Source organism: Paramisgurnus dabryanus, chromosome 17, assembly GCF_030506205.2.
Source record: "Paramisgurnus dabryanus chromosome 17, PD_genome_1.1, whole genome shotgun sequence".
NCBI classification, from domain to species: Eukaryota; Metazoa; Chordata; class Actinopteri; order Cypriniformes; family Cobitidae; genus Paramisgurnus; species Paramisgurnus dabryanus.
The window spans coordinates 14,375,997-14,401,896 of record NC_133353.1 but is presented as its reverse complement, the minus strand read 5'-3'; the positions used below and the strand labels follow the sequence as shown (position 1 = coordinate 14,401,896).

General features: G+C 41.8%; 1 protein-coding gene across 1 annotated transcript in view; it reads right to left on the bottom strand.

The window, feature by feature from the left end:
- Nucleotides 1-25,474, bottom strand: part of stac (SH3 and cysteine rich domain) — a 64,763-nt gene extending 39,289 nt beyond the window's left edge. The window contains exon 1 of the mRNA XM_073812483.1: nucleotides 25,164-25,474. Coding sequence (XP_073668584.1) covers nucleotides 25,164-25,316 — 153 coding nt within the window. The 5' untranslated portion in view covers nucleotides 25,317-25,474. The remainder of the gene's footprint in view (nucleotides 1-25,163) is intronic.
- Between the last annotated feature and the right edge of the window lie 426 nt (nucleotides 25,475-25,900).

Sequence of the window (25,900 nt, the reverse complement as noted above, 5' to 3'; positions counted from 1 at the left end):
CGTGATGTGGTGTTGAGGAAATATTAGGCAGAGGTAGGGGTTCTATTGGCAGCTGTGATGGTTGAGGGGCAGCGGCTCTGGATTGAGAGTACCAGCTCCTCCGTTAGCGAGGTTAGTTGTTCAAGCTGCCGCTGATGGGTTGCTAGGATGTTTGCCTGTGTGGACCGTTCACCCGTAAGCTGTGTTAAGGTTGCTGGATCCATGGGTGGCAAAATCTTCTGAAACGTCTTGGAGAGGTTAGGATCCATGTGCAACTCTTTATTGTGATATATACACAAGACACAGAAGAAAGGCAGTGGTATGCAGTAATAACTCACACAAAGTATTACAGTCCAGAATCAGGGCAGGCAGATAACAAGCATAAACAATAATCCAGTTCAAGGTCGGGGCAGGCAGATAACAATCATATAGGGGTGGTGATGGCGCAGTGGAAGAGACACTCGCCTTTGGTGTGAGAGACCTGGGTTCGAATCCACTGTGACACACCATTGTGTCCCTGAGCAAGACACATAACCCCTAGTTACTCCAGAGGCGTGCGACCTCTGACATATATAGCAATTGTAAGTCACTTTGGATAAAAGCGTCAGCTAAATGTTAATGGTAAGGCATTCCAAAATAAACACCAGGGAAATCAAACATGAGTAAACTAAAAACAAATGCTCAGAAATGCAGCACGGGGCAAACAAGACTTTGCAAGGATGGCATGTGAGAGTGCCAGGTTAAATAGGGCCACTGATGCAGAACAGGTGAGGGGAAATCAGGGAGTTGTGGAGTCCAGGTTAGAATTAATAAAATAAGGGTATTCACATAATTTCTATTCTGTAAAACAAGTCTGAGATAATTTTCGCATATGGAAATGTAAAACACAATTTACAGTTTAAAGTCACAGATTATTGCTTGTCATGTGCCAACTTACCAATCATCATAACCTACCAAAAAAGCAGAGATAAACTGAGAGTATGAGAGATGAAGAGGAGAAAAGGGAGAGGAGAGAATATGGGCTGTTAATTCTCTTGGTACATAAACTCTTTGAGTACTGCACATTACTTGTGAAATAAGTCAAACACTGACAGCCCTCTAAATTAGCCGACAACACTCACCAGGATCATCTTTGCATACTAAAAATGTCTTCTATACTAGACCAACCTGTCCAACCTATTAACCCTCTGGGGTCTAAGGGGTTTTTAGGGCCCTGGGGAAGTTTTGACATGCACTGACATTTGTGCTTTTTCAGTTGCTTAAAAACATATTAATGGCAAAAGTCTCATAACACTGTGTTCATCACAAACTGGGCTACAATATCATATAATCAACATGTATGTACATGTTTGTATTTTTGAGAGAAAAATGTTTATGCGTGGTTTTTGAAAAAGCAAAATTTTTAAGTCACTGATATAACTCCACAAAACTCATTCTAAACATGTTTTCCCAAGACTTTCCAAACTGGATCTAGTAGTCTAGAGTTTTTTCTTCAAAATGATGTGAAAATCATATGGCCTACTCAATCACATAAAGCAAGATATTGATTTACAATTTCTAAGACTCTTTTGCTTGGGAAAGGCTGTATGCGTGGAGGCGGGAAAGCTCCTGAATAATCAGTGATTGACAGCTGAGAGACAAAAGAGTTGAATAATGAGCCACATAATGAGCGTTGTGGGGATGTTCAACAGGAATGTAACTTTCTCTGTAGTAAAACCATGATAAGGTTTACTTTTCAATATAATGTAAATACACAGACACACATTATATATATATATATTTATATATATATTTCTATTGAAATATTTTCTATTAATTTCACAAGTATAAGTTACCTTTTAAAAACCATAGTAGCTTAATCATGGTAAAGATACTGTTTGGCCATCTTAACATGAACACACTTCAACCCAGGGTTAGTGTTTGGTTGGCCAGCGAGAGGTTTACTTTTGTGCAGTAAAAAGCTCAAAAGAACAACTGCCTATCGTTGTCTGGACTCTTATTTGTGTATTTGTAATCATTATAGTAGAAACACAACAAGGGACACGCGTGGTAAACTTATCAATGTTTGTTTACAGCCGCCGCCATTACCTCACGTGTTGATCATGAAAGCAGTGAGTGATCCTGTGTTTAATAAAGTTGCTGTGCGGAGATATGCGCTTAGACGCAACTAAATAAGGATTGTACTGTTTGCAATCGCGTATTTTATAAGAATACCAAAAAGCGCGTTGAGTTTCCTGACTCGTAGATTTGTGTATGTGCGTTCCCATCGCGTGATGTGTTTGACGGAAGAACAAAGAAAACACTCGCGTCTGGAGATACTGACACACATACGCAAGGAAATAAGGATTTAGATGTCATGTTTGGTGCAATCGGATGGAACAACAAGGAATGGAGAGACTGGATTGTGGATTGCATATCCATTGACTGCAGGAGGCACGAGTTATGCATATGGATGTTTCTGCTCATTCACTTCAATGGCGCAGGGGTGTGGCGATCCGATCTCATTACAGATAATGAGGTAACTGGCGAAATACGGTACTTCTCCTCCTTCTCATACAGTTTACACCGAATGACAATATCTGTTTTCAATATCACTTATATCATTTAAAAGGAGACATTCCAAGCATTATGTAGACATTTATCTTTTGTTTCTACACCAAGTATTCGTTAAGTTACAGTTTATTTTTCTGACGCGTTTCTGAAAGGACTTCACTGAGGGAGAGAGAACAGAACGTGCATCATGTTTATTTTCTTAATTTTGCGAAAAGCACAACATTCTGTTTTTATTGGGAGTGGACAGAAAAAAAACTAGACACTTTAACGTTTTAAATGATGTATAAATCATATCTGTATGTCAAAAATCAGCAGAGTAATTTAAGTCAGTTTGCGGCACCCGCGCCACCGTCGACCCCAGAGTGTTAAATGAAAAGAGGTTAAACAGGGCTCAACAGAAAAATCTTACCTTACATTTGTAAACCTTGGCTGTGTGGCGCAAATCAAAAACTTACAGGGTGAACCTGTATATGTTTGTTTATATGAATGTGTTTGTGTAAGACTGGGATTTGGGCATCATATTACATAGTCTGAACCTCTCACATTATGTTTCTACCAGTAAGATTAGAGAATCAGTGAACTGTGTTTAGCTGGAATCTGACTGCATTCCTCTGTAGAATGAACTATTGGCGTGTGATGCCCTGCAGAGGATGAATGATCAATTTGTCCATCCCTCCCTCCCGGCTTCTGTCCATCATAGCCCATAATTCACTGCCAACTTACAGCCACTTTCAGCAGCTTTTCCTATAGAAACCCTTTATTAAATATAAAATGTATGCTGGGTTGTTTCAACCCAACAACAACCAAGCATAGGTTTATTACCCAATATGCGTTCTGTCCAATATTAATAATTTGCATATTGGCTATAATTAAATAATATATACAGTTAAACAGTTGATAACGTAGGTATCCCTATAGTCATTCACAGTTATTGCAAATATGACCTGCACTCTTAAAATAAAGGTGTTACATAAAGGTTTCTGCATAAATCTGTTCTTTGTATAGAATACTGTAACATCTTTTCAACTTATTGAAAGCATTTGAAACAAGAATAATTCAGAAATTAATCAAAATTTCTATAATTTCCTGTAATATGAATACAGTACTTGAAAACTAGAGACAAAATGTGAAATAAAAGAGGAAAAAATGTCATCTCTGGCATGCATCTTGGAAAGACCTTCTCTGAATGGCTCTTCTTTGATCCATATTTGCTAACAAATTCAGTTTTAAACTATCCCATTTTACTAAATCATGGTAATATGACTAAGGCAGAACACTAGGGGGAAATTTCAGCTAAAATTGGAATTAGCTTGAAATGATTATTTATTTTTATTTTTGGCTATAAAATTGACAATATTTTAAAATAATTATTGCATAAATGCTTGGAATTTGCCATTGTTCTGTTTTGAATGTGTTTTAACCATTTTGAAAGCAATGTGTTAGCATTAGAAAAATTTGTTGAAAATACATAGTATTTTGCATGTTGTGGCGTATGAATGGGAAAAGAGTTCTTGAATTTTGAGAAATGTGGTCACTGAGTGCATTTTGTCTAATAGCAATGAAAAATGGTTCACAGATTGGTCTGCACTGACTTCTGTTTCACTGACTGTGTGAAGAGTTTTGAAAATGTGGTTTCAGTAATGAACAATGCTTGTTAGCTACTAAAAAAAGAAAATATTTTCCAAAAAAAAATCCTTACTGATAATCGTATTTAAACTTTTCCACAGGAATTAACAGAATAGTAGTAATAGTTTGTAGTAACACCAATCACTCAAGATAATTCTCATATGAAATTTACATTTGGCAGATGCCAAATACAGTCCAAAGCAATCAAAGCAGTTACAGTGCTCAGTGTATACATTTGACCAGTAAACAGATTACTTTTCCTAACATAATGCTCACACTCAATTGAGATAAAGTGACTCATTTTACATTTAACAGGAAAGACAACAATGGATACATAGCCCTCACAATCACTCAGGAGTGTACTCTAAATAATGAATTAGTTATGTGAATAACTTCATGGGCTAAATTAACTCTTTCGCCGCCAGCATTTTTCATGATTTTCACAAAAGTTTAATGCCTTCCAGAAAATGCTCCTTTTTAAATATATAAAGATACAATATATGAAATAAAAGAACCGACCCTCTGCTTTCAAACAAAACAATCCGTTTCATCCTACCTTCATGTGTTCTGTTTTTATCACCTCTCAAATATGTGTAGGTTTCATCAAAAACACCAAATTTTGAGCAAAAAGCTGAGATAATTCCATTTTTGTGAAGGACTTTTGATAGAGATCAGATGCAGAGCGATCTTTAAAACCATAGACTGTAAAAAAAGATGGACGACGCCTGTTCGCTCCCTTCCATTGGTGAAAAGTGAAGCCGCCAGAGTCCCGATATGGCGCTGACATCTTGGGTCTTGAGTCTGCGCAGTAGCTATTTCGGGACCAGTCCTGCGCAGTAGTGAGCAGGAAGTGAACCCGCAAAATCAAAACCCCGCCCTCGCAGAATGCGCATATCACACGATATCACAGCTGTCAATCATGACGTGACACCACCGTTTTTATATCATTAAATAACTAACTAAACACAAACTTATTTTAAAAACAAACATTTGAATTTGCATCAGTGTGATAAAAACTACAATAAATGACAGAAACTAGGTTCGGAAAAAAGATAATTGAAGTGTAATACATTTTTTTAGTTGGTCTCAAGTCCCATTGAATAACATGGGGAGGCAGGGTTTATGACCTATACTGAGACCAGTCACTGGGGGGCGATCGAGACGTTTTGGCTTCACTTTTCAGGGCTTGTGCGGCACGCTTGTTTAAAACACACACGGACATACAGCTGTTTGCCCTAGAGCAATACTTCCGGTTTTATAAGAAGAGCGCCACCTGGTGGATAATAGCGGTATTTCAGATTGACGAGATAACTCGTCAGTAGGGGTGGAACGGTTCACAGAAGTCCCGGTTCGGTTCGTACCTCGGTTCAGGCGTCACGGTTCGATTCACTTTCGGTACAATGGAGGGAAAAGCAAAACAAAAATGAAGGCATTTTTTTTAGTACTTAAGATAATCTTAAAAACATAGGTGTCCTTATCTGTGTTATTTTGAGATGTCATGAATATGAACTGAAATGCATTTAACATACTATCTTGTATTACAAAAATGTATACCACTTTACGTAATCTTGTACTCATCTTTCATACAAATATGGGTTCAAATGTATTACAAGTGTTACCTAAATACATTTTAAAATTATATTTTGGCCATATTTCATATTAATGTACTAAAGAAATAAAAAAGGCTTGTGGGATGAATTAATAGGTGTGTACGACTTCACGAGGCGCTGCAAGAAACAACAAGTGGATGACGTCAGAGTAACGCGAGAGCGATTCGAAATCAGCCTCCTCCGCAAGATTTCTCATGGTACTCTGAAGCTGATGGCGCTGGGTAAAGTTGAGCACACTTAAAAAAGCAGCTGAACTCGACAGAACTGCGTATGCCTGCGCTTTGTCCATTAATTGTATATTAGCAGGACAATTTATCTCCTACTTCTCAGCGTGAGAAATACAAAGTGTGGCGTGTGAATTGACTGAAATGCGTGTGTCTCATGGTGAATGCGTGAGACTTGAGAGCCCTGATTAGATGTATTTCAACTCACATACCCAACAACTGCTGAATAACGCCGACGCACAGTCCTCGTCTTTTCCACCACTCAGCGCCAATCAGAGCTTCAGAGCTAAAGCGGGGCTACAGATTAGCTGTCCATAAAGAACCCGCGTATCTAACAGTAGTTCCGCATTACATTAATTAAGTTTTTTTTAATTTCATACCGTGTATTCTCCGTTTAAATTCATGCACCGAACCGTGACCCCCGTACCGATTCGGTTCGAAACGAATACATGTACCGTTCCACCCCTACTCGTCAGTGGCGGGGAAAATGTTAAAGATTACTGTTTCACATCACTTTATTTCAAGTAAGTTAATTTATAAATAAATGCAAAAACGAACTGGCATTCAGTTATACAGTAAAATTTCAGTGACCACATTGTTGGGGAGTAGTTAACTACAAGTAGTGACGCTACTAACTTAACTAATTTTTTCTGTAGCTTTACAGTAGTTCAGTTACTTTTAAAACAGTGTAGCTTTAACAATGGTAAATACTTTTTCCAGTATTTAGCGGTTAAGGGCGACCACGCTACATTGCGTTGTCCCTTTCAGGCGCATTGACTGACCACAGCAGCGTCTTCTTCACTTCTTAAATCACAAACTCATTTGTATATTACCGGTAACTATTGTTATATCACACGTCATTGCGGAGATCGTCTGATGATTTTGTACATAATGCGCGGCAGTACGTCGACACACAATCATATTATAATGTCCGTGATGGAGCGACATGACGGCAGAATCTGAAAATCTAGAGATTAATTGCCAATGAACATATTTTGTCCAAGTTTATGTCTCTTAAAAGAACGAACTGCAAACCATTTGTCTGACTGTATTGAAAACTTCAAGCACATACAAGTAAGAGCCATTTTAAATGAATCCTCCTGCTTTATTGCTTCTTTATCAAATGTCTATTTCAAGTAGGCTACAATAATGAATCCGTGTTTCCCACCTTTACAAAACTTAACCATGGAACTACAGTTAAAACAAAAAAAACATGGTTACTGTAGTAAAACCATGGTTACCACAAAATAACAACCATGGTTTTCAAAAACCATAGTTACACCATGGTTACTGTAGTAAAACCATGGTTTTGCTGATAGTAATTAATACACCAAAAAACCATGGTTACTACACTTTTACCTAGGGGTGGACAATACAGCCTCAAAATTATATCATGATATTTTAAGAATTTTTGCGGTAATTATATTTATGATGGTATGGAAAAGGAAGGACAATTTCCATCCAATGAGCTGTCATTGATGACAAACTACCTAATTCAAAGTGTAAATCAATTGTCATAAGGTGGCAGAAGCAGCATTAAAGTGCAATAGTACACGATCACACAGCATGAGTCAAATGTAAACAAAGTACAAACTAGAGATGAAATGGTATGAAAATTTTACATCACTATGACACTACCACAGATTTTTTTTGTAATTTTCACAGATCCCAGTAACTTAAAGGCGGAGTCCATTATGTTTGAAAGCCAATGTTGATATTTGAAATCACCTAAACAAACACGCCCCTACCCCAATAGAATCTGGACCTTCTGTTGATAGACCCGCCCCACACATACGCAACCCGGCATTTGATTTGATTTGATTGGCTATAAGTGTGTTTTGGTAATCGGCCCGTCTCCTTTTCCAAACCGTTTTTCAAACATCGTGGACTCCGCCTTTAAGTCAGTGATTCCCAACCGGGGGTACGTGAAGAGTTTCCAGGGGGTAGGTGAACATATTTAGATTTTGCTTTGATCTCATTTACTTTTAATAAAAAATTCTTTTGTTTGTCCAGTCATTGACCTAAGATAGATTTTTGTGAAAAAAAAGCATTGCAAAAAGGACTACTTTAAATGGAATTTTAATCTTATCATTATTATTATTAGCCATCGTGAGTAAATGCGCTGCATGCTCCAAAACGCAATAGCCATGTCCAACTCAAGAACGATCTGACTATATTCAATGAACCTGAATCGTTTTTAAAAACACAAAGTTTATTAACTACACTCTAAAAAAATCTGTAAAAAACAGACGAAGTACTGTGTAAATATGAAGGATTTTTCCGTATTTATGTTTTACAGGCGTTTATCGTTTTTTTTTTATTACATGTTGCATTATGGGTGCAACAACTCCTGCTGCAATCTTTCACTTTTGCCTCTCTATCACAATCTCTGTTTGAAACCTAAAATTACAACTTGCTTGCAGAGTTTTTTTCTATCATGGATGATGTTTAACTTCTAAACAAATGCTGTCAGAACAAGATACAAGTGTTCAACTATTCCAGCATCGACACATGTGATTTAGTAGACAAATCTTCTTTCTGACGTGAGGTGTAAGTCAAATGGATATTTACCACAACTTTATCACATTAAATCTACAGTTTGTGTTTGTTTTAGATTCATTTGAAGTCACCACTATGGTGATTAGTGTTCCCTTTAGTTAGGCTTTTGTCCCTTGACCTACCAGAACTGACTCTGCTCTTTTAACATTGCAACAGTGTTTTTGCTCGTAGTAATTACAACTTGTTTGTTGCTTGAGTAAGGGGAGGTGTCTATATTGTCATCTAAGCTTGGTTGTTTTTATGTTATGCTGCCTAGCATTTAAATATGAAATTATAAAATAAGAATAAAGAACCAAAATGTATAAGAGTGACACTCTATGCTGATCTAATAAGACACTGTATTGAATAATATTGCTGCAAATGTGTCAGCTTTGGTTCCCTTTCAGTTGGTCACTACGACGTCACGTCGTGACCGACGAATTGGGAACTCGCTTAGAGAGACCAATCTGCTTCGAATACTACTAAAACGCCAATGAACTTGGCATTGAGATATTTGCATAATGCTGGCGCCGCCCCGCCAGGTGCATATATAAGCAGCAGGTGCAAATAGGGAAATTAGCTTTTTATCGCTTCGAAAGCCGGCAGTATCTGCTACTGAGAAGCTACTTTACTCTGTTGGGATTCGATTGCTGAAGTTGGTTGGACTAGCAGTACCACAGCGGACGCTTCGCTTAATTCCACGACTCTTCATCTGTTTATTGTTTTGAGTTTAGTGTGTGCGTTGCCTTCCTGTGTGCTCATCAACTAAGCATCTGAGTGAATTTCCCTAACAGAGTGATACGAGAGAGCTTTGTGCCTTGTTAAAGGCAGCCACTCTCTCGTATATCCGGACATCAGCGTCCTTTTCAGGATGGCTTTTCGTCCGTGCGATCTTGGGTGCGGCAAATACATGGGTCCGAAGGAAGGTCACGAGCGTTGTCTTTCGTGTTTGGGCATCGAGCACGCAGAGGCAGCGTTCGCTGGGGGTAAGTGTTCTCACTGCGAGAACATGTCCCTTGTGGATTTGCGGAGACGGTTGTCTTTCCTCCGGGAAAAGCGCAACCCTCGTCATGCGAGTGCTGAACGCCGCCACGGTGCGGCCGTAAAGCTCTCTAAGGACGACCTCCGCATCACTGTGCTGAGCCGGTCGGGGGATTCGTCCTCCAGCTCTCAGCCTCCTCATCCACAGCCGGTTGATGTGCCGATGGAGACTTCAGCGTCGTGTTCTACGATGACTCTAGAATCCATCGTGCCGCCCTCCGGGTCCACCGACGCCGCAGCATCCGAGGGTGGGCCTCCTCCCCCTGACGTGGACCCCGACGCCCTTCCTCCCTCTGGTCGGGTTGGGACGCCGGAGTTCGATCCAGAGATGGTGGCCGTGCTTGCTCGAGCGGTGGAGACCGTCGGGTTAGAGTGGGTTCCCCCCCTCAGCCCGAGCCGTCCCGCCTGGATGATTGGTTCTTTGGAGCTGCCCGGGTTTCACAACCCTCTCCACCGGTGCCTTTCTTCCCCGAGGTGCACGAGGAGCTGACTAGAACCTGGAAGTCGCCGTTTTCTACGAGATTACGGCCGTTTCAGCCCTCCCCCCTCACCTCCCTCACCAGCGGAGCCGCTAAGGGTTATACGGGGATCCCTCCTGTGGAGCGCGCGGTCGCGATGCAGCTGTGTCCGGCTAACGCTCCCTCTTGGAAGGACCGCCCAACCCTCCCCTCTCGTGCCTGCAGACAGTCCTCCGGTTTAACGGGCGCTGCCCACCAGGCATGTGGAGAGGCGGCTTCAGCCCTGCACGCTATGGCGTTGCTGCAGGTTCACCAAGCGAAGGCCTTGAGGGATCTGCACGAGGGAGGACACGACTCGCCTGTCCTTTCGGAGCTCCGGGCTGCCACTGATCTGGCTCTTCGCGCTACGAAGGTGACAGCGCAGGCAATTGGTCGTGCCATGTCCACGATGGTGGTCCAGGAACGCCACTTATGGCTATGTCTGGCGGACATGTCGGATGCGGAGAAGAACAAGTTCTTGGACGCTCCAGTGTCCCAGGCTGGCCTCTTCGGTGAGTCGGTGGAGTCTTTTGCCCAGCAGTTCTCCGCCGCCCAGAAGCAGACAGAGGCGATCGCTCAGATCATGCCCCGGCGCAAGCGACCTGCATCTCGCCCTCCAGCGCCGGCGGCCCCGTCTGCTCCTCGCCGAGGGCGCCCTGCGGCGGCTGCCTCCACCCCCCCCACTAGAACATCTTCCAGGCCACGGAGGGGGAACAGCCGTCGGCAGCCCGCCCCGCCCGCCCCACCCGCTTCCCGTGGTAAACGGAAATCGAAGCGGCCCTGAGACGGGCGACCTGGATTTGGATGGGATCACTCTACGGGAGACGGTGATGGCATCGGTCCCTCCACCGGTAGAGGGCCGGGTGGAGAATCTTTGGTTTCGTTTTGTTTCTGTTCCGCCGGCTTCTCAGCCGGCACCCACAAAACCACAAAAAGAGTGCATTCCTATTCCTTCTCCAGGTCTCCAGAGGATCGAGAGAGATGTGAGCGGGCATTTACATGCTCTTCCTCCCTCTCCTCTATTGCCAACGGGTGTCCTGAGGAGTTCCAGCTCTCCGCTGAGGAGACGGGACCACCAGCACCCTCCTCGGAGTCTGTGCTCTCCGCTGAGGAGACCAGACGACCGTCACCCTCAGCGGGCTCAGGTCAGTGTCACACACACACATACTGTAGATACTTATGCTGTCCCAGCAGACGTACCGGCAGTACCACCTGTCCCGCCCAGCCGCCCCACCGCGGGTACCCCGGTAGTGCCGTTAATTCCCCTCGTACGGTCCCTGGGGGCTTGGCTTCAGCTTCCCAGCCCGTCTCGTTGGGTTTTACGCACTGTCCGCCTCGGTTACGAAATTCAATTCATCCGGCACACACCCAAATTCTCGGGCGTTCGTTTCACCACGGTGAAAGCGTCGGACGCACACGTACTGCGTGCAGAGGTCGAAGTCCTGCTGGCGAAGGACGCGATCGAGCCGGTCCCTCCAACCGAGATGAGGTCGGGTTTCTACAGCCCGTATTTTATAGTACCCAAAAAAGGCGGTGGGTTGCGACCGATCTTGGATTTGCGCGTTCTGAACAAATCTCTGCAGAAGAGGTCTTTCAGGATGATAACACCGAAGCAAATATTAAATTCAATTCGCCCCCAAGATTGGTTTGCGGCAATAGACCTGAAAGACGCGTACTTTCATGTGTCCATTCTCCCTCGTCACAGACCGTTTCTCCGGTTTGCATTCGAGGGACGGGCATACCAGTACAAAGTTTTACCGTTCGGGCTTTCCCTCTCTCCCCGTGTGTTCACGAAAGTAGTGGAGGCGGCGTTAAAACCCCTCAGAGAGAGCGGCGTTCGCATATTGGCTTACCTCGACGATTGGCTTATAATAGCGCATTCTTGACGGACGCTTTGCGAGCACAGAGATTTAACGCTTCGGCATCTCGCCCGTTTGGGTCTTCGGGTCAACTGGGAAAAGAGCAAACTCTGCCCCACGCAGAGGATCTCTTTTCTCGGTATGGAACTGGACTCGATCGATTTATCGGCGCGTTTAACAGAAGAGCGCGTCCAGTCAATTCTGACTTGCCTCGGTTCATTTCGAGGGAAGAATGCGGTCCCGCTGAAACAATTTCAGAAGCTCCTGGGGCATATGGCAGCAGCAGCGGCCGTGACACCGCTCGGACTGCTCCATATGAGACCGCTTCAGCGTTGGCTTCACGATCGAGTCCCGAGGAGAGCGTGGCGCGCCGGCATCCACCGTGTAGCTATTACACCTGCGTGTCGCCTAACATTCCCCCCGTGGTCGGACCCCGCGTTTCTCAGGTCCGGTGTGTCCATGAGACAAATCGCTCACCATGCTGTTGTACATACAGATGCGTCCGACACGGGCTGGGGTGCCACGTACGACGAGCTTACAGCTTCAGGGGTGTGGACAGCACCCCAGTTGCACTGGCACATCAATTGCCGAGAGTTGTGGGCAGTATATCTGGGACTTGTACGCTTCGCTACGGAGCTGCGAGGGAAGGATGTACTAGTACGCACCGACAACACTGCGACCGTTGCGTATATCAACCGTCAAGGCGGTTTGCGCTCCCGTCACATGTCGCATCTCGCTCGTCATCTCCTCCTTTGGAGTCAGAAGCATCTGAGGTCCCTTCGTGCCATTCACATTCCGGGCTCGCTCAATACAGCGGCGGACGCGCTTTCTCGAGCTGCGCGCCCCGGCGAATGGCGACTCCACCCCCAGACGGTCCAGCTAATTTGGAAGAAGTTCGGTCGTGCGCAGATAGACCTGTTTGCGTCGCCGGACGATACCCACTGTCGCCTATTTTATTCACTAACCGAGGGCAGCCTCGGCGTGGACGCTTTGGCACACAGCTGGCCTCGGGGGATGCGCAAATACGCATTCCCCCCAGTGAGCTTAATCGCACAGACATTGTGCAAAGTCAGGCAGGACGAGGAGAGCCTTTTACTGATCGCCCCATATTGGACGAGCAAGAATTGGTTTCCAGAGCTAATGCTCCTCGCGACAGCCCCTCCCTGGCGGATTCCCCTGAGGAAGGACCTTCTTTCTCAAGGAGGGGGCACATTATGGCACCCGCGCCCCGACCTGTGGGATCTCCATGTGTGGTCGTTCAAGGTTTAGGTGATTTACCACAAGCGGTATCTAACACAATCAACGCGGCTCGAGCTCCGTCCACAAGACGGGCTTACGCGTTTAAATGGAACCTTTTCGTCACCTGGTGCTCTTCGCAACGCGAGGACCCCAGAGAATGCCCTATTAACATCGTGCTTTTATATCTTCAACATAGGTTAGACGGTAGGCTGTCACCCTCCACCATTAAAGTTGATATCGCTGCTATTTCTGCTCATCACTCACTTATCAACGGCAGAACAGTTGGCCAGCATGATTTGGTTATTAGATTTTTAAGAGGCGCTCGCAGGCTAAACCCCTCGCGCTCTCCTTCTATTCCTCCCTGGGACCTGTCCATGGTGCTGAAAGCCCTTCAGGCCCCCCCGTTCGAGCCTTTGCAGTCTGCGAGTCTGAAGCTTTTATCAATGAAAGCTCTGACCCTGCTAGCATTGGCCTCAGTGAAGAGAGTAGGGGATTTACATGCATTCTCTGTTGACGACTCGTGCCTTCAGTTTGGTCCTGCCGCCTCGAGTGTAACATTGAGGCCCAGACCAGGCTACGTGCCCAAAGTTCCCACCACTCCTTTCAGAGACCAGGTGGTGAGCTTGCAAGCACTGCCTCCGGAGGACGCAGACCCAACCATGGCTTTGTTGTGCCCCGTACGCGCACTGCGACTCTACGTGGATCGCACGCAAAGCCTCAGGACCTCAGACCAGCTCTTTGTTTGTTATGGTGGCCAGCAGAAAGGGAAAGCTGTCACTAAGCAGAGGATGTCTCATTGGATAGTTGATACTATCACCCTGGCTTATAATCTTCAAGGTATTCCTTGCCCCTTTAATTTGAGAGTGCACTCCACACGGAACGTTGCCTCATCTTGGGCTTTAGCTCGTGGTTCCTCGCTAACAGACATCTGCAGAGCTGCTGGTTGGGCGACACCTAATACGTTCATTAGATTTTACAGTGTTCGTATCGAGCCTGTTTCCTCTCGTGTTCTTTCCTCACCAGGGAGGACACGGAGAACAGACTCGCAGGTCGGCTTGCAGCCTCCAACTGATGCTTCATAACTGTGTCAGTATGGAAGGCCTTCAGAACAAAAATGCGTAATGGTTTGAATTGTTCTTCCTCCGCTGCCTTGGCAGCCTTTGTTGCGGAGCATTGGCTGTCAGCCTTCACTAGCTGTATCCTCGCGAACCTACGTGTTGGCTCGGGCTCCACATTGTGTCCCACCGGGTTCCTTTGTGAGTATTTTTCCGTGGGGTTAATCCTACCAGCCCACGTTTCCCTTAGCAGAGCACTGCTTTGCTTACACAGCCACGGCTGTCTTTATTTCTATCGTCCACCATTAGCCCTTAAGAGGGGCGGTGGCTTCCGCAGCGTTCCTATCCCGCTCAGGTAGGGCGCTTCCCAGTCGATGGCACTTCTGTGGGTTAAAGGAACATCTAGTGCCCGGCCTTTCTGCCCTATCCTATTTCTCCATTTTCCCCGAGGGGATTTTGGAGGATTTTCTGCAGACACTGGAAGAGGTCAGCCCCTAGTGGCGTTTTGGTAGGGATTCCCAATTCGTCGGTCACGACGTGACGTCGTAGTGACCGACTGAAAGGGAACGTCTCGGTTACGGATGTAACCCTCGTTCCCTGAAGGAGGGAACGGAGACGTCACGTCCCGTCGCCACAGGTGCTGCCACCTGCTGTTACGGCCGGTCACACTTTCCGGCTTTTTCAGCGAAAAAGAAGCTAATTTCCCTATTTGCACCTGCTGCTTATATATGCACCTGGCGGGGCGGCGCCAGCATTATGCAAATATCTCAATGCCAAGTTCATTGGCGTTTTAGTAGTATTCGAAGCAGATTGGTCTCTCTAAGCGAGTTCCCAATTCGACGGTCACGACGTGACGTCTCCGTTCCCTCCTTCAGGGAACGAGGGTTACATCCGTAACCGAGACGTTTTTGCTTCAGAGACACCTCAACACTTTGGATACAAATCTCAACAATGGTGAGAGTAAATGTTAAGAAAGAGTTTTCCACAATCCTGGTACCCAGCATGCATTGCGGCATGAAGCTTTGTTGTTGATTGTCACCATTGTTGCGTTTCATAGGCGGATTGAAGTGTCCCTAAAGGCTAAGGACAATGTTCTGTAAATAAACGGACAGTGTTCTATAAATCTACAGAATGTTCAGTTTCTGAATAAACAGAAATGTCTGTAAACATAACGGAAAAAGTGCCGGTAATTTTCTGCCAGGTCATTATCAGTTTTTTTACGGATTATTTTTTTAGAGTGTATAATTAATGTTAAAATAATGATATTCATTCCCGCTGTCATTGCATTTCCATAATGATCATTGCAATCTACTAAGAGCAGCGCAAATTAGTACAGGGTCGCAAATAAGAGACCTCGGCAGGACATCGCAATAAGCAAAAAGCAATAAGGTCGTAAAAATATCACCTTTTCAGAGCTAAATGTCTACTGTGTGTCTTTAGTACGTTCAGTCGTTATTTAACGCCAAAATGATGGTTTGCGCAAGCTGTTAGTAAATCTGGGCCTTAAAGGGATCATATAATGAAATATTTTAATTTGTAAAATAAGTATTTGGCGTTCCCAGAGTTCATATGTGAAGTTTTATCTCAAAACACCCTAAAGATAATTAATTATAGCATATAATTAATCAGGGCTTAGGCGCGGAAGGCTGTGGTGTGAGCGCAATCGCGCCTGAGCGCGATTCAAAAGGTGAAGACCTCAGTTGCGCGACCACTCACCTTCATCTGCCTCCGTAAAAACCTTTTGATGCGCGCAGCGGGGTTACGTGAATGTCCGAGCTGCACACGTGACAGATCAACGAAGCAATATGATGACATGTGAGAGGGCTGTCTGTAATCGCGCACCAAACGACTCCGAATAAGAAACACAGACTCAACATTACGGTGGGTTCCAGTCTTAAGAGAGCGCTTTACTTCCTGCTTTTTCAAAACAATCGCATCTTAATGACGAAAGCGCGCCCGGACTCGGATCGATAAGAAGTACAGTGTGAGTGCGTGCACCTGGGGGAGTAGGGAGGGATGACAATCGCGCTGGGGCATGGTTTGGTTTGGATAATGTGAGTGCGCCTTTAAAATGCAAATGAGCTGATAAAATGCAAACACTGATCGCAATGATGGTGGTTTGTTGAAATAAACATGCTACTAATTATAAGGGATGTTAACCGATGACCATTTGACCAATGGTTGACCGTATCAACGTTAACCGGTCAAAGTTGTCGGTTAAAAAAAGGGATCTGTAAATTAGGCTATTATAGACAGTGGACTAAATGCTACTACAGTTTAGGGGTGTCACGATTCTACAAATCCTCGATTCGATTGCATTTTCGATTCTAAGGCCACGATTCGATCCGATTCTCGATTGTTACATATATATATATATATATATATATATTTTGATAGCACAGTTTGCTATGCCACTTTAAGACTAGACTTTTATAAAATATAATATCTGACCTTTGTTTGCAATGTACCACACAACATTGTCAAATTTAAAACATTTATTAAGAACATAATGGAACAATAACTTACTGTATATTATCTTTAGTCAATTGGAAACTTAAAGAAAATAACGTGCTATCATTTGTACCTGCAGTCTTTATCACAGAAGATGACATTCAAGTTCTCAACAAAACAAACAAACAAATAAATAAATAAATAAAGACCATGTCCATAGTCTTTTCTAAACAATTAAGTGTCTTAACAAACTATTTCCAAACAATTGAACATATAGCACACAAATAACTACTTTTTATCCCCTGAGAATGATACAAACTATTTCCGAACAGTTAAACATATACCACACAAACAACAATTTTTTTTATGATGACTGTGTTTAAATTTTCATGTTCTTCTTTAAGAAAATGAGAATGTCCACATTCTCTGGAGAAAGGGTTGCTCTTTGAGCCGTCACAATGTCCCCTGCTGTTGAGAATACTCTCTCACTTGCCACACTTGTTGCTTGTACAGCAAGATAACGTTTGGCGAGCTTGGACAAGTGTGGGTATTGGTGCTCATTATCTTTCCACCATTTCAGTGGATTTGAATCCACAGAAATTACTTTAACCATTTTGTATAGGTTAATCTCATCTTTCACAACATCAGGCCATGGTTTGGTTGCTGATGATGATGCAGTGGAGGCTGTGCTGAAAAAATCACCAAACAGTTCACTGAGTGCTGTTCTCTTTGCTGGTGGGCTGTCTCCGCTGGTTGCCACAGTTTCTGGATCCTCTGCAGGGTTTTGGCTGGACCCTTCTCCTGAGCCATGAGTCTAAAATAGTCACACAAAAACACAGCTGTTTAACTCATTCATGTTTTTTAAACAGCAAAAAGCTTAAAACTTGCATTGTTGTAAAGGGAAAAAAAATTTGATAAAGAATTTTGTTAGAGATCAGATTCAGAAGGATTATCCAAAATGTCATATTTTTGTTTCAGTTTTTTGATAAATGGGTAATACCCCCATCTAGTGGACAAAAGCGGTTACAGCTTACAGGTAAATTACAGCTTACCATATAAACTTGTCTTTATCAGGTAAATATTAAAGAGTTAAGGTAATGATGAACAGGCAGAAATTATATTAAAGTGTGACAACAACAAGCAGAAAGAATATTCATTGAATATTACAAATGTGAGATTATGTAAAATACAAAAAATAACTACTTTACAGAATAACATGGTTATTTCTTCATTAGCCTAAACGTTCACATACCTGTGTGGGATGCTGTTGCAAGATTTTCTCCTCCAGACTATTCAAGATCTCATTCCGAGATTTGTCATCCAGGTGGGCTAAAGTCTTAAACCTAGGATCCAAGGCAGTGCTCTCATTCAGGAACTGTTGAAGTCTTGGGTCTGAATACCTCTCTTTAAAGTTTGCCTCTATAGCAGATTTAACATCCTTTACAATATTTGAATCTGTCTCACTATGTTTCATAGATGTCAGGATGGTGTGTTGTAAGGGCATGATCATAGACACAGTAGGCTGCTGTTCGCAACTCATCAAGGTTGTGACTGTTTTCAGGGGCTTCAGTACCTGACATACATCTTCCAGAACAGTCACATCATGATCAGAGAGGGTGACAAGGTCTTTGGCATTTTTTTTATGTCTTTTTCTGCAAGTGCAGAATAGACAGCAGCTTGTTGCTCTAAATAGCATGTGATCATGTCATAGCTGGAGTTCCACCTTGTAATGACATCTTGAACCAGCTTGTGAGGAGGAAGCTGAAGCATGTCTTGTTTGGACTTTAAGACAGCTGCTGCAGTGGTGCTTCTGTGGAAAAAAGTGACCACCCTCCTGACTCTGCCCAAAAGACGGGAAATCTGGTTTACTCCCAACCCCTTCTGGGAGGCCAGATTCACAGTGTGAGCAAAACATCCAATGTGTGGAGACAAACCAGCTGCATGTGAAGCATTGACAATGTTCTTTGCATTATCCGTTGTCACAGGTATGGTTGCATTTTGTCTGTCCAATTTCCATTCCACTACCACTTCCCTCAGCACATCTGCCAAATGTTCACTTGTGTGAGCTTCATATATGGGACGAGTTTGAAGGACTGGATTTTGAATTTCCCAGTCATCATTAATGAAATGTGCTGTGACAGTCATGAAGCTTTGTGTTGCTCTGGAAGTCCAGCAATCGGTAGTTAAGGCCACTAAATGTGCACTGCTCAGACCTGTAATAACTTTCTCCTTTACTTTATTGTACATGGAGGGTATCACCGTGGTTGTGAGATGCGTTCTACTTGGGATTTCGTAGCGTGGTTCTAGCACGCGAATTAAATGCCTAAAACCGGGATTTTCCACCACCGAATAAGGTCGCATATCTGCGGCTATGAAAACTCCTAAGGCACTTGTAATTGCACTTGCACGAGTTGAGTTACTTGGAAGTTTAATTCCAAATGAAGACGGAAGAGTAGTCTGTGTAGTTTGTGTTGCAGCAGGTGTTGGTTTAACAGATAAATCGATGTTTTTGTGGTGCCTGCGGAGATGCCCTGCCATATTAGTCGTGTTGCCAGTGGACGAATATGGTATACGCGCATGGCAGAGCTTGCAAACTGTGTTTTTTTTATCGACAACGCGAACGTTGTCAACATAACTTACTGGAAATCCGAAATACTTCCACACCGGCGACTTCAATGAAGGGGGTGGGGGTTCAAGTTCCATCGATGATGGGTCTCCTGCATCTGCAGTGGCCATGCTGTCTTTGTTTTGACTGGCTGTAGTTAGAGGAGGTTCGCGCAGCACTCGACACGTGTGTTTTTTTTCCCGCTTGGCAAGCCGAGTGACGTGACATGGGGCGTGGCAGAATCGACGATCCCATTTTTAAATTCGAAGTTCGAGATGGTGACTTAATTTCGATCGATTTCGATTTAAAATCGAAAACGTGACACCCCTACTACAGTTAGTCATCTCTTTCTTTCAAAGATCTTTTTGTGTGAAGTGAACAAATCCCTCACACTCAGTTTTTCATAACTGGTCTGTTTGTACTTTATAAAACCAATAAAAAACATTTGGCGCTAGGTCACTGAGTTTGGTTTCGCATTCTTACAAGGTTTGCAAAAAGTAAATGCTACAGGCTATTTTTTGATAAATTCCTTTATTCGAATAGTAAATAAAATACAGCAATAAAATAATAAAAATTAAATTCTCTCCTGGTTGTGTTCCAAATTATTAACATTTATGTCTTTTAGGCTAACAGTAAAGTGCAGAGTAAGTTTTGTTTCTGTAAATCCTCAGCCATGATTTTCACCACTTAATTAAGTTTTGCTTTGTAGAAAGCATTTCTTTAAAGTGAATTTCGTTTTGTATAAATTGTATCTTAATTTTAATAAATGTTTCATCAACCAAATGCATGTATTTAATTAAAAAAAGCAAATATAGCAGAGTATATATCCGTGCATGTAGGCGCTGGCACGGCGCGTTCACTTGCATTGCATTGTTAATTAGAACGCACCTCATCATAAATAAATAAAACTCCGCGTAGGCCTATATGCCTCATACATTACAATACATTTTCAAATGAGCTTCAAATGCCTTTATTTTCAAGTTCAGCACGATCACCTAGTACCTAAACTATTTCGAAACTAAGCACGGCGCCGCGTTTGCGGGACTCATGTTTCGCGCTGTGGATTTAAAAAGTGTTGTGAGCTCTGTGTGTGTGTGAGCCGGAGGAAGAGCGCAGAGAGGTGCGAGTTGCGAAATTGCAGGCTCGGCTCGAAACGGCAGGCGCGGCTCAAAATGGCTGTTATTTTAAATAGCATAGCATATTTTAAACTAATAGGCCTATCGGTTAACCGGTTTCAACCGGCTAATGAGGCTCGGTGGCCGGTCAAGAACATTTTTCGTTTTCGCCATCCCTACTAATTATATTATGCTACATGCTACATATTACTAACTATTTCTCTTTAAAACACAACATTGGTTTAGTTTCGATGAAGGGGTACTTGAGCCTTAATGATTGGGCTGTGGGGGGACTTAGGGCTAAAAAGGATGGGAACCACTGAGTAACTTAAGTCATTAGCTAACAATTAAAAATTTTGATTTTAAAATGATTTTACATGTAAGTGCACTTTTGTTTGCATAAACATAAAAAAATAACATTAACATCAATCATGGCACATCTGGCACATTATCTGGTCAGTACAACCAGAATGCATTTGTGATAATTTTTTGGATTTAAATTCAATCAGTCAAGTAAGTAACTGTCATCACAGTGGTATGAGTTGGCAGTGTTTTCCCTATATAACGCAACTCCTTAACACTTTAGTTTAACAGTAACTAAAGTAATTTGCACAGCGATACTCATTGAGTCATTAGTTTACTTTTTGGCCACACATCACCCGCTGCTGCTAGTATCTTCTTCTCGCGAACAGCTTGGTTGTTTTCGCGTTGCTAACATGCTGCTCTTGCTCTAAGCTGTTGTTGCCATGCGCGTTAGGGAACGTAAATGCACCATACGTCATCATGTCGCTATATCATTGATATCATGATATGACATTTTTTTATCATGTAAAAAATTATACAAGTATTACCACAAAAAAAACATGGTTAATTTTGGTAATATTCCAGAATCTAATCTGTCCTGCCCAGTGGTGACTAGTCAGTAGGGGGCGCTGGGGCGCCGCCCCCTTAAAGTTGGCCAGAGAGGAAGCTACTTTAACATGTTACCAAAAAGTTAAATGTATAGTGCAAGTTAATGCAAAATAAAACTGTTTTATCCTTACAAAATCACCCTTTACAGGATATTTAATTGATGAATAAATAAAAGATTGAGAAACTTGGCAACTTTAGGCAACTTTAGTGTCTCTTTTTGTGTGTGTTTGGAAAAAGGAAATTCTGAACGCCATTTTGGCAGATTGGCCATACAACTTGACTAAATGTAATTCCTAGTTATTTCCAGTTGGTGGCATTTTGTTGCTCAAATGACGCCCTGGTTTCTAAACATTCACGCAATATTTTGATGTCATATACTGATTGGTCTGTGCATCACTGCTGAACACTACAGGAGCGCTGCAACAAGACGCCTGTCTAAGGTAAAGACACAAAATCTAATGACAAGAGTCTGCATTAATCTGCCTTAATGCGTTTATTACACAAGATGGTTTCAGATGAGTTTAGTTCAATTTAAATCTTTAAACGTTTATTGATATTTTTATCGCAGTAGTCATTTGTTATTTTATTTGTTCATATTTGCCTGTTCAGCACAAAAGTAAAAAAAGTCTATCACCTGTTGTGTGTGTGTGTGTGTGTGTGTGTGTGTGTGTGTGTGTGTGTGTGTATGTGTGTATGTGTGTGTGTGTGTGTGTGTGTGTGTGTGTGCGTGCGTGCGTGCGTGCGTGCAGGCGTGCGTGTGTGTGAATGATTACATTGATTAGTCCATTACAGATTCATAGTCAGGGAGCTACACTGCGACCAAAATGGTTGCATATGCGACCTTTTGAACTGCCGTTGCGACCCTAATTTTTAATGGGTCGCAAATGTGCTACCTAATGTTTTAGACAATATGCTTTGATTTACTATGAGCATTTATTAAAACAGAAATGTGGATTTTAAGAATACGTTTTATAACGTGCTCTGAGCCATCAACACTTGGCTTCATTTTGGGTGAAAGCACGTCATGTCTCTCCCTATCAGTGTGCGTTTGCGTGCTCAGCTGTTTCTCAATGAATTAGGTGTGACGCGACGCAAGCGCAGTGTCTTCCATGTTTCTGAACTTGAGCAGAGGTCTTTCTTCACTGAGGACGCGGGACCCGTGTGGTTCCGGGTTTATATTTTAAGTGGTCTGTCGGGTCCGGTTAGGTCCTAGTTTAATTACTTTGGGTCCCAAGTCTGATTAATGTTGTGTTTATAACCCGAGTTGATCGGAAAACGGCCATGAGCGCTACCGCGCTAAAGCTCGAGTGCAGTTTCAGCGTGCCTTCGGTTTCTATGGCGATGATTCTTGTTACGACCACGCGTTGCATTTGCTTTCTCACATTTTTTTAATAATCTTATTATTAATAAACCATATCTTTTCTAAAACCATATCCATATTAAGTTTGGACAGAGATTGTAGCAAAAAGCAATGCTAATGTCAAGCCAATTGCACTGAACGATCAAAGCAATGTAAAGCCTGTCACCGGGACAGCAACTAGACTTTTAAATCTGAAATAATGAGTGGATTAAGCTTTTTAAATCGGCAAGAGAGAAATAGAAAGATAGAGTAGAAGCAGTAAAAGTGCCTATCTAATAGAAATTATTACCATTATAACATCAGTCATAACATCAGTCACATTTTTAATCTATAGACCTGCACTGTTTATTAATATACTATACATAGTATTGTATTATATTGAGTTTGATAAAAGGGATCGAATTGCTTCATATATCAGTGCAAAAACAGTAAGTGATTTCGTGGTGCTTTGACAAACAGTGTCAGCTTTGTTAATGGCAAAGAAAGTTTGGGGTGGTTAGATTAATGAAATATAATGTGAAATTAATATAAATTTTCAATAAATCAAAGTATTGTGTTGTGTCACACATTATTAGTTCTACGTCACATGTATAGTAGACCATTATTTGTCAGTGGGTAATAATTGCCCTTTTCACCGGCTACCACCACCAAGTAAAATTCAGATCTGTGGGAAACACTGACTGCAACGTTTAAGAAAACAAGAAGGCATGTGGTTTAAAAGATGGCAAGTAAAATAAAAAGCATATCTGTATGCAATACAGTTTCATTATTGTTCATTATTATCCAGAGCGCCTTAATACAACTTGAAAAAAATATGTGCGACCAAATCATATTTTGCGCCAGTAACTGAAAAAGTTGGTAGCGCAAGTGCCACCAGTGGAAAAGGTTAGTGTAGTTCCCTGATAGTACATTTATTTTGTGCTTTAACAGTTGACTTCAACTGTAACATTTTCAGCATTTTAGCTAAGCACTAATTATATTCATCACCTGATAAATGGCTATTTACAGTCCCGCATTTCTACAGTAAAAGTTTGATTTTCAGTTTGTTTGCGCCCCACAATTTTTTTAGCACCAGCCGGCCGCCACTGGTCCTGCCACTGTTTTGTAACAAACCTATAAGAACACTAACGTTGTGTTTGCGCACACCATCTGTCAATCAAACAGAAAAAGAAATCTGCATTTAACTTATATTATATACTAAGTGCATTTATCAAACCACATTATTTAATTACCTAGTTCTTTTTTATTAATTATTAATAACGATTCATAATTATTATTATAAAGAGCTGAAATAAAAGTGTTTCTAAAGTCATTAAAAACATTTTTATGCTCTCTATTTTTTTCTTTTTATGACTATACATTATCAATTTTAAAGACTATCAGCTTGAGATAAATATAGGGTACTGAAATCATAATTGTATTATGTTACGTTGTTTTAAACCCCTAAAATGTTTCTTAAAACATTTTCATTAAAATTATATTAAAATTAACTTAATATAATTTTAATGAAAATGTTTTAAGAAACATTTTAGGGGTTTAAAACAACGTAACATAATACAATTATGATTTCAGTACCCTATATTTATCTCAAGCTGATAGTCTTTAAAATTGATAATGTATAGTCATAAAAAGAAAAAAATAGAGAGCATAAAAATGTTTTTAATGACTTTAGAAACACTTTTATTTCAGCTCTTTATAATAATAATTATGAATCGTTATTAATAATTAATAAAAAAGAACTAGGTAATTAAATAATGTTATTGTAAAAAATATAAGTAGTTTAAAAGTAGCTAGCTACTTTTTATAGTAACTTGTAGTGTAGCTGGCTGTAGTTGAACTACTTTTACTGATAAGTAGCTTGTACCTTAGTTAACTACAGTTTCAAAGTAGCTTCCCCAACACCAAGTGAACAGTCTAACATTTGCCAAACTCAGTGTCACAGATGACCCAGAAAAGAAGATAAAAAAACTCGCGCCAATAGTGGTGACGAAACACCACCCAATCTGAAACATCTGATTTTCACTTATCTACAGAGCTTCCACTTTTTGCAGAATTGTACTTAAGTCCATCCATACATTGAAAAAGAAAACAACTAAAGGAAAACAATATAACTTATAATATACACGTTATCTTATAATATATCTTAATTTTTTTCTTAAAATAAAAATGTTTGGTTCTCCAAAAAACCTTTACAACGTTCCTGAAAATCAATTTATTGTCTATAAATAGTCTGTATGTTTGTATGTATAGGTGTAAATAAATGAACAAACAAATTAATATTCCCTTTCCCTTGAACTCGGGATTATGTTTTTGTCATGCAGGCTGTAAAGTTATAGTTTCTATAAAGCAACAGATGCACGTGTAGCTACTCTAACGTATCAATACGCGTTCAACCAGAGCCTATATTTTTCGTCATATAGCATCAAATAATTTACACTTCACTAAACTCTATGCGTGAATGTGCAGGATATACAAATTCATGAGGTGCCTTTGTCAAACCTTTGACTCCTGTTTGCTGATAGATGTGGGGGACTGAGGCTCACGCTCCTCCTGTGCGTTTTCCTTCCCCATAGGGTCCTCCTGGATCATGTTGGCAGGAGGAATCATGTTGATAAATAAAACAGCACCAAATGAGCCGCGCGCGTCGGTCATTCGCCTACATGTTTAGTTGAGTTGGAAGTTGAACTACTGGTACGCGAAGAATAAATGGTTTATTGTAAAACGCCGGACTAAAAATAGGAAATCACGCCTCGTTTATCGACTTTCCATCAGTTGCATAGTGAAGATACCACCGTCAGAAAATATCTAAATTCATTTCAGTACCGTACAGCTCACTGACTGTGAGACTGCGGATAAGCCAATCAGAACCCGCTATGGGAGGAGTTCAAATCGGATTACTGTTATCTTTTTTTTAAATTAGTCCAGTTTTGGTTTACAGTTTTTCTGAATTGCTAAAACACATTCGAAACCATCATTCATTTTCTAAAAACCTTAATCCAAAATGTTAAACTAAATTCACAGAACCCCTGACTCTTCTAGAAAAATCTAAACTATTTCACCTGTAGGCTACTCAGCTTTTAGGTCAAACACACAAAATACAAAACACACAAAAGACAAAAGTCTATAATATAAAACACTAGACACTACCTTAAAAAATAGGAAGCATACAACATCCAGGACATATGCTTACAGAAAATTAAATGTTTATTGTATATAACAACACACTTGAATACTGC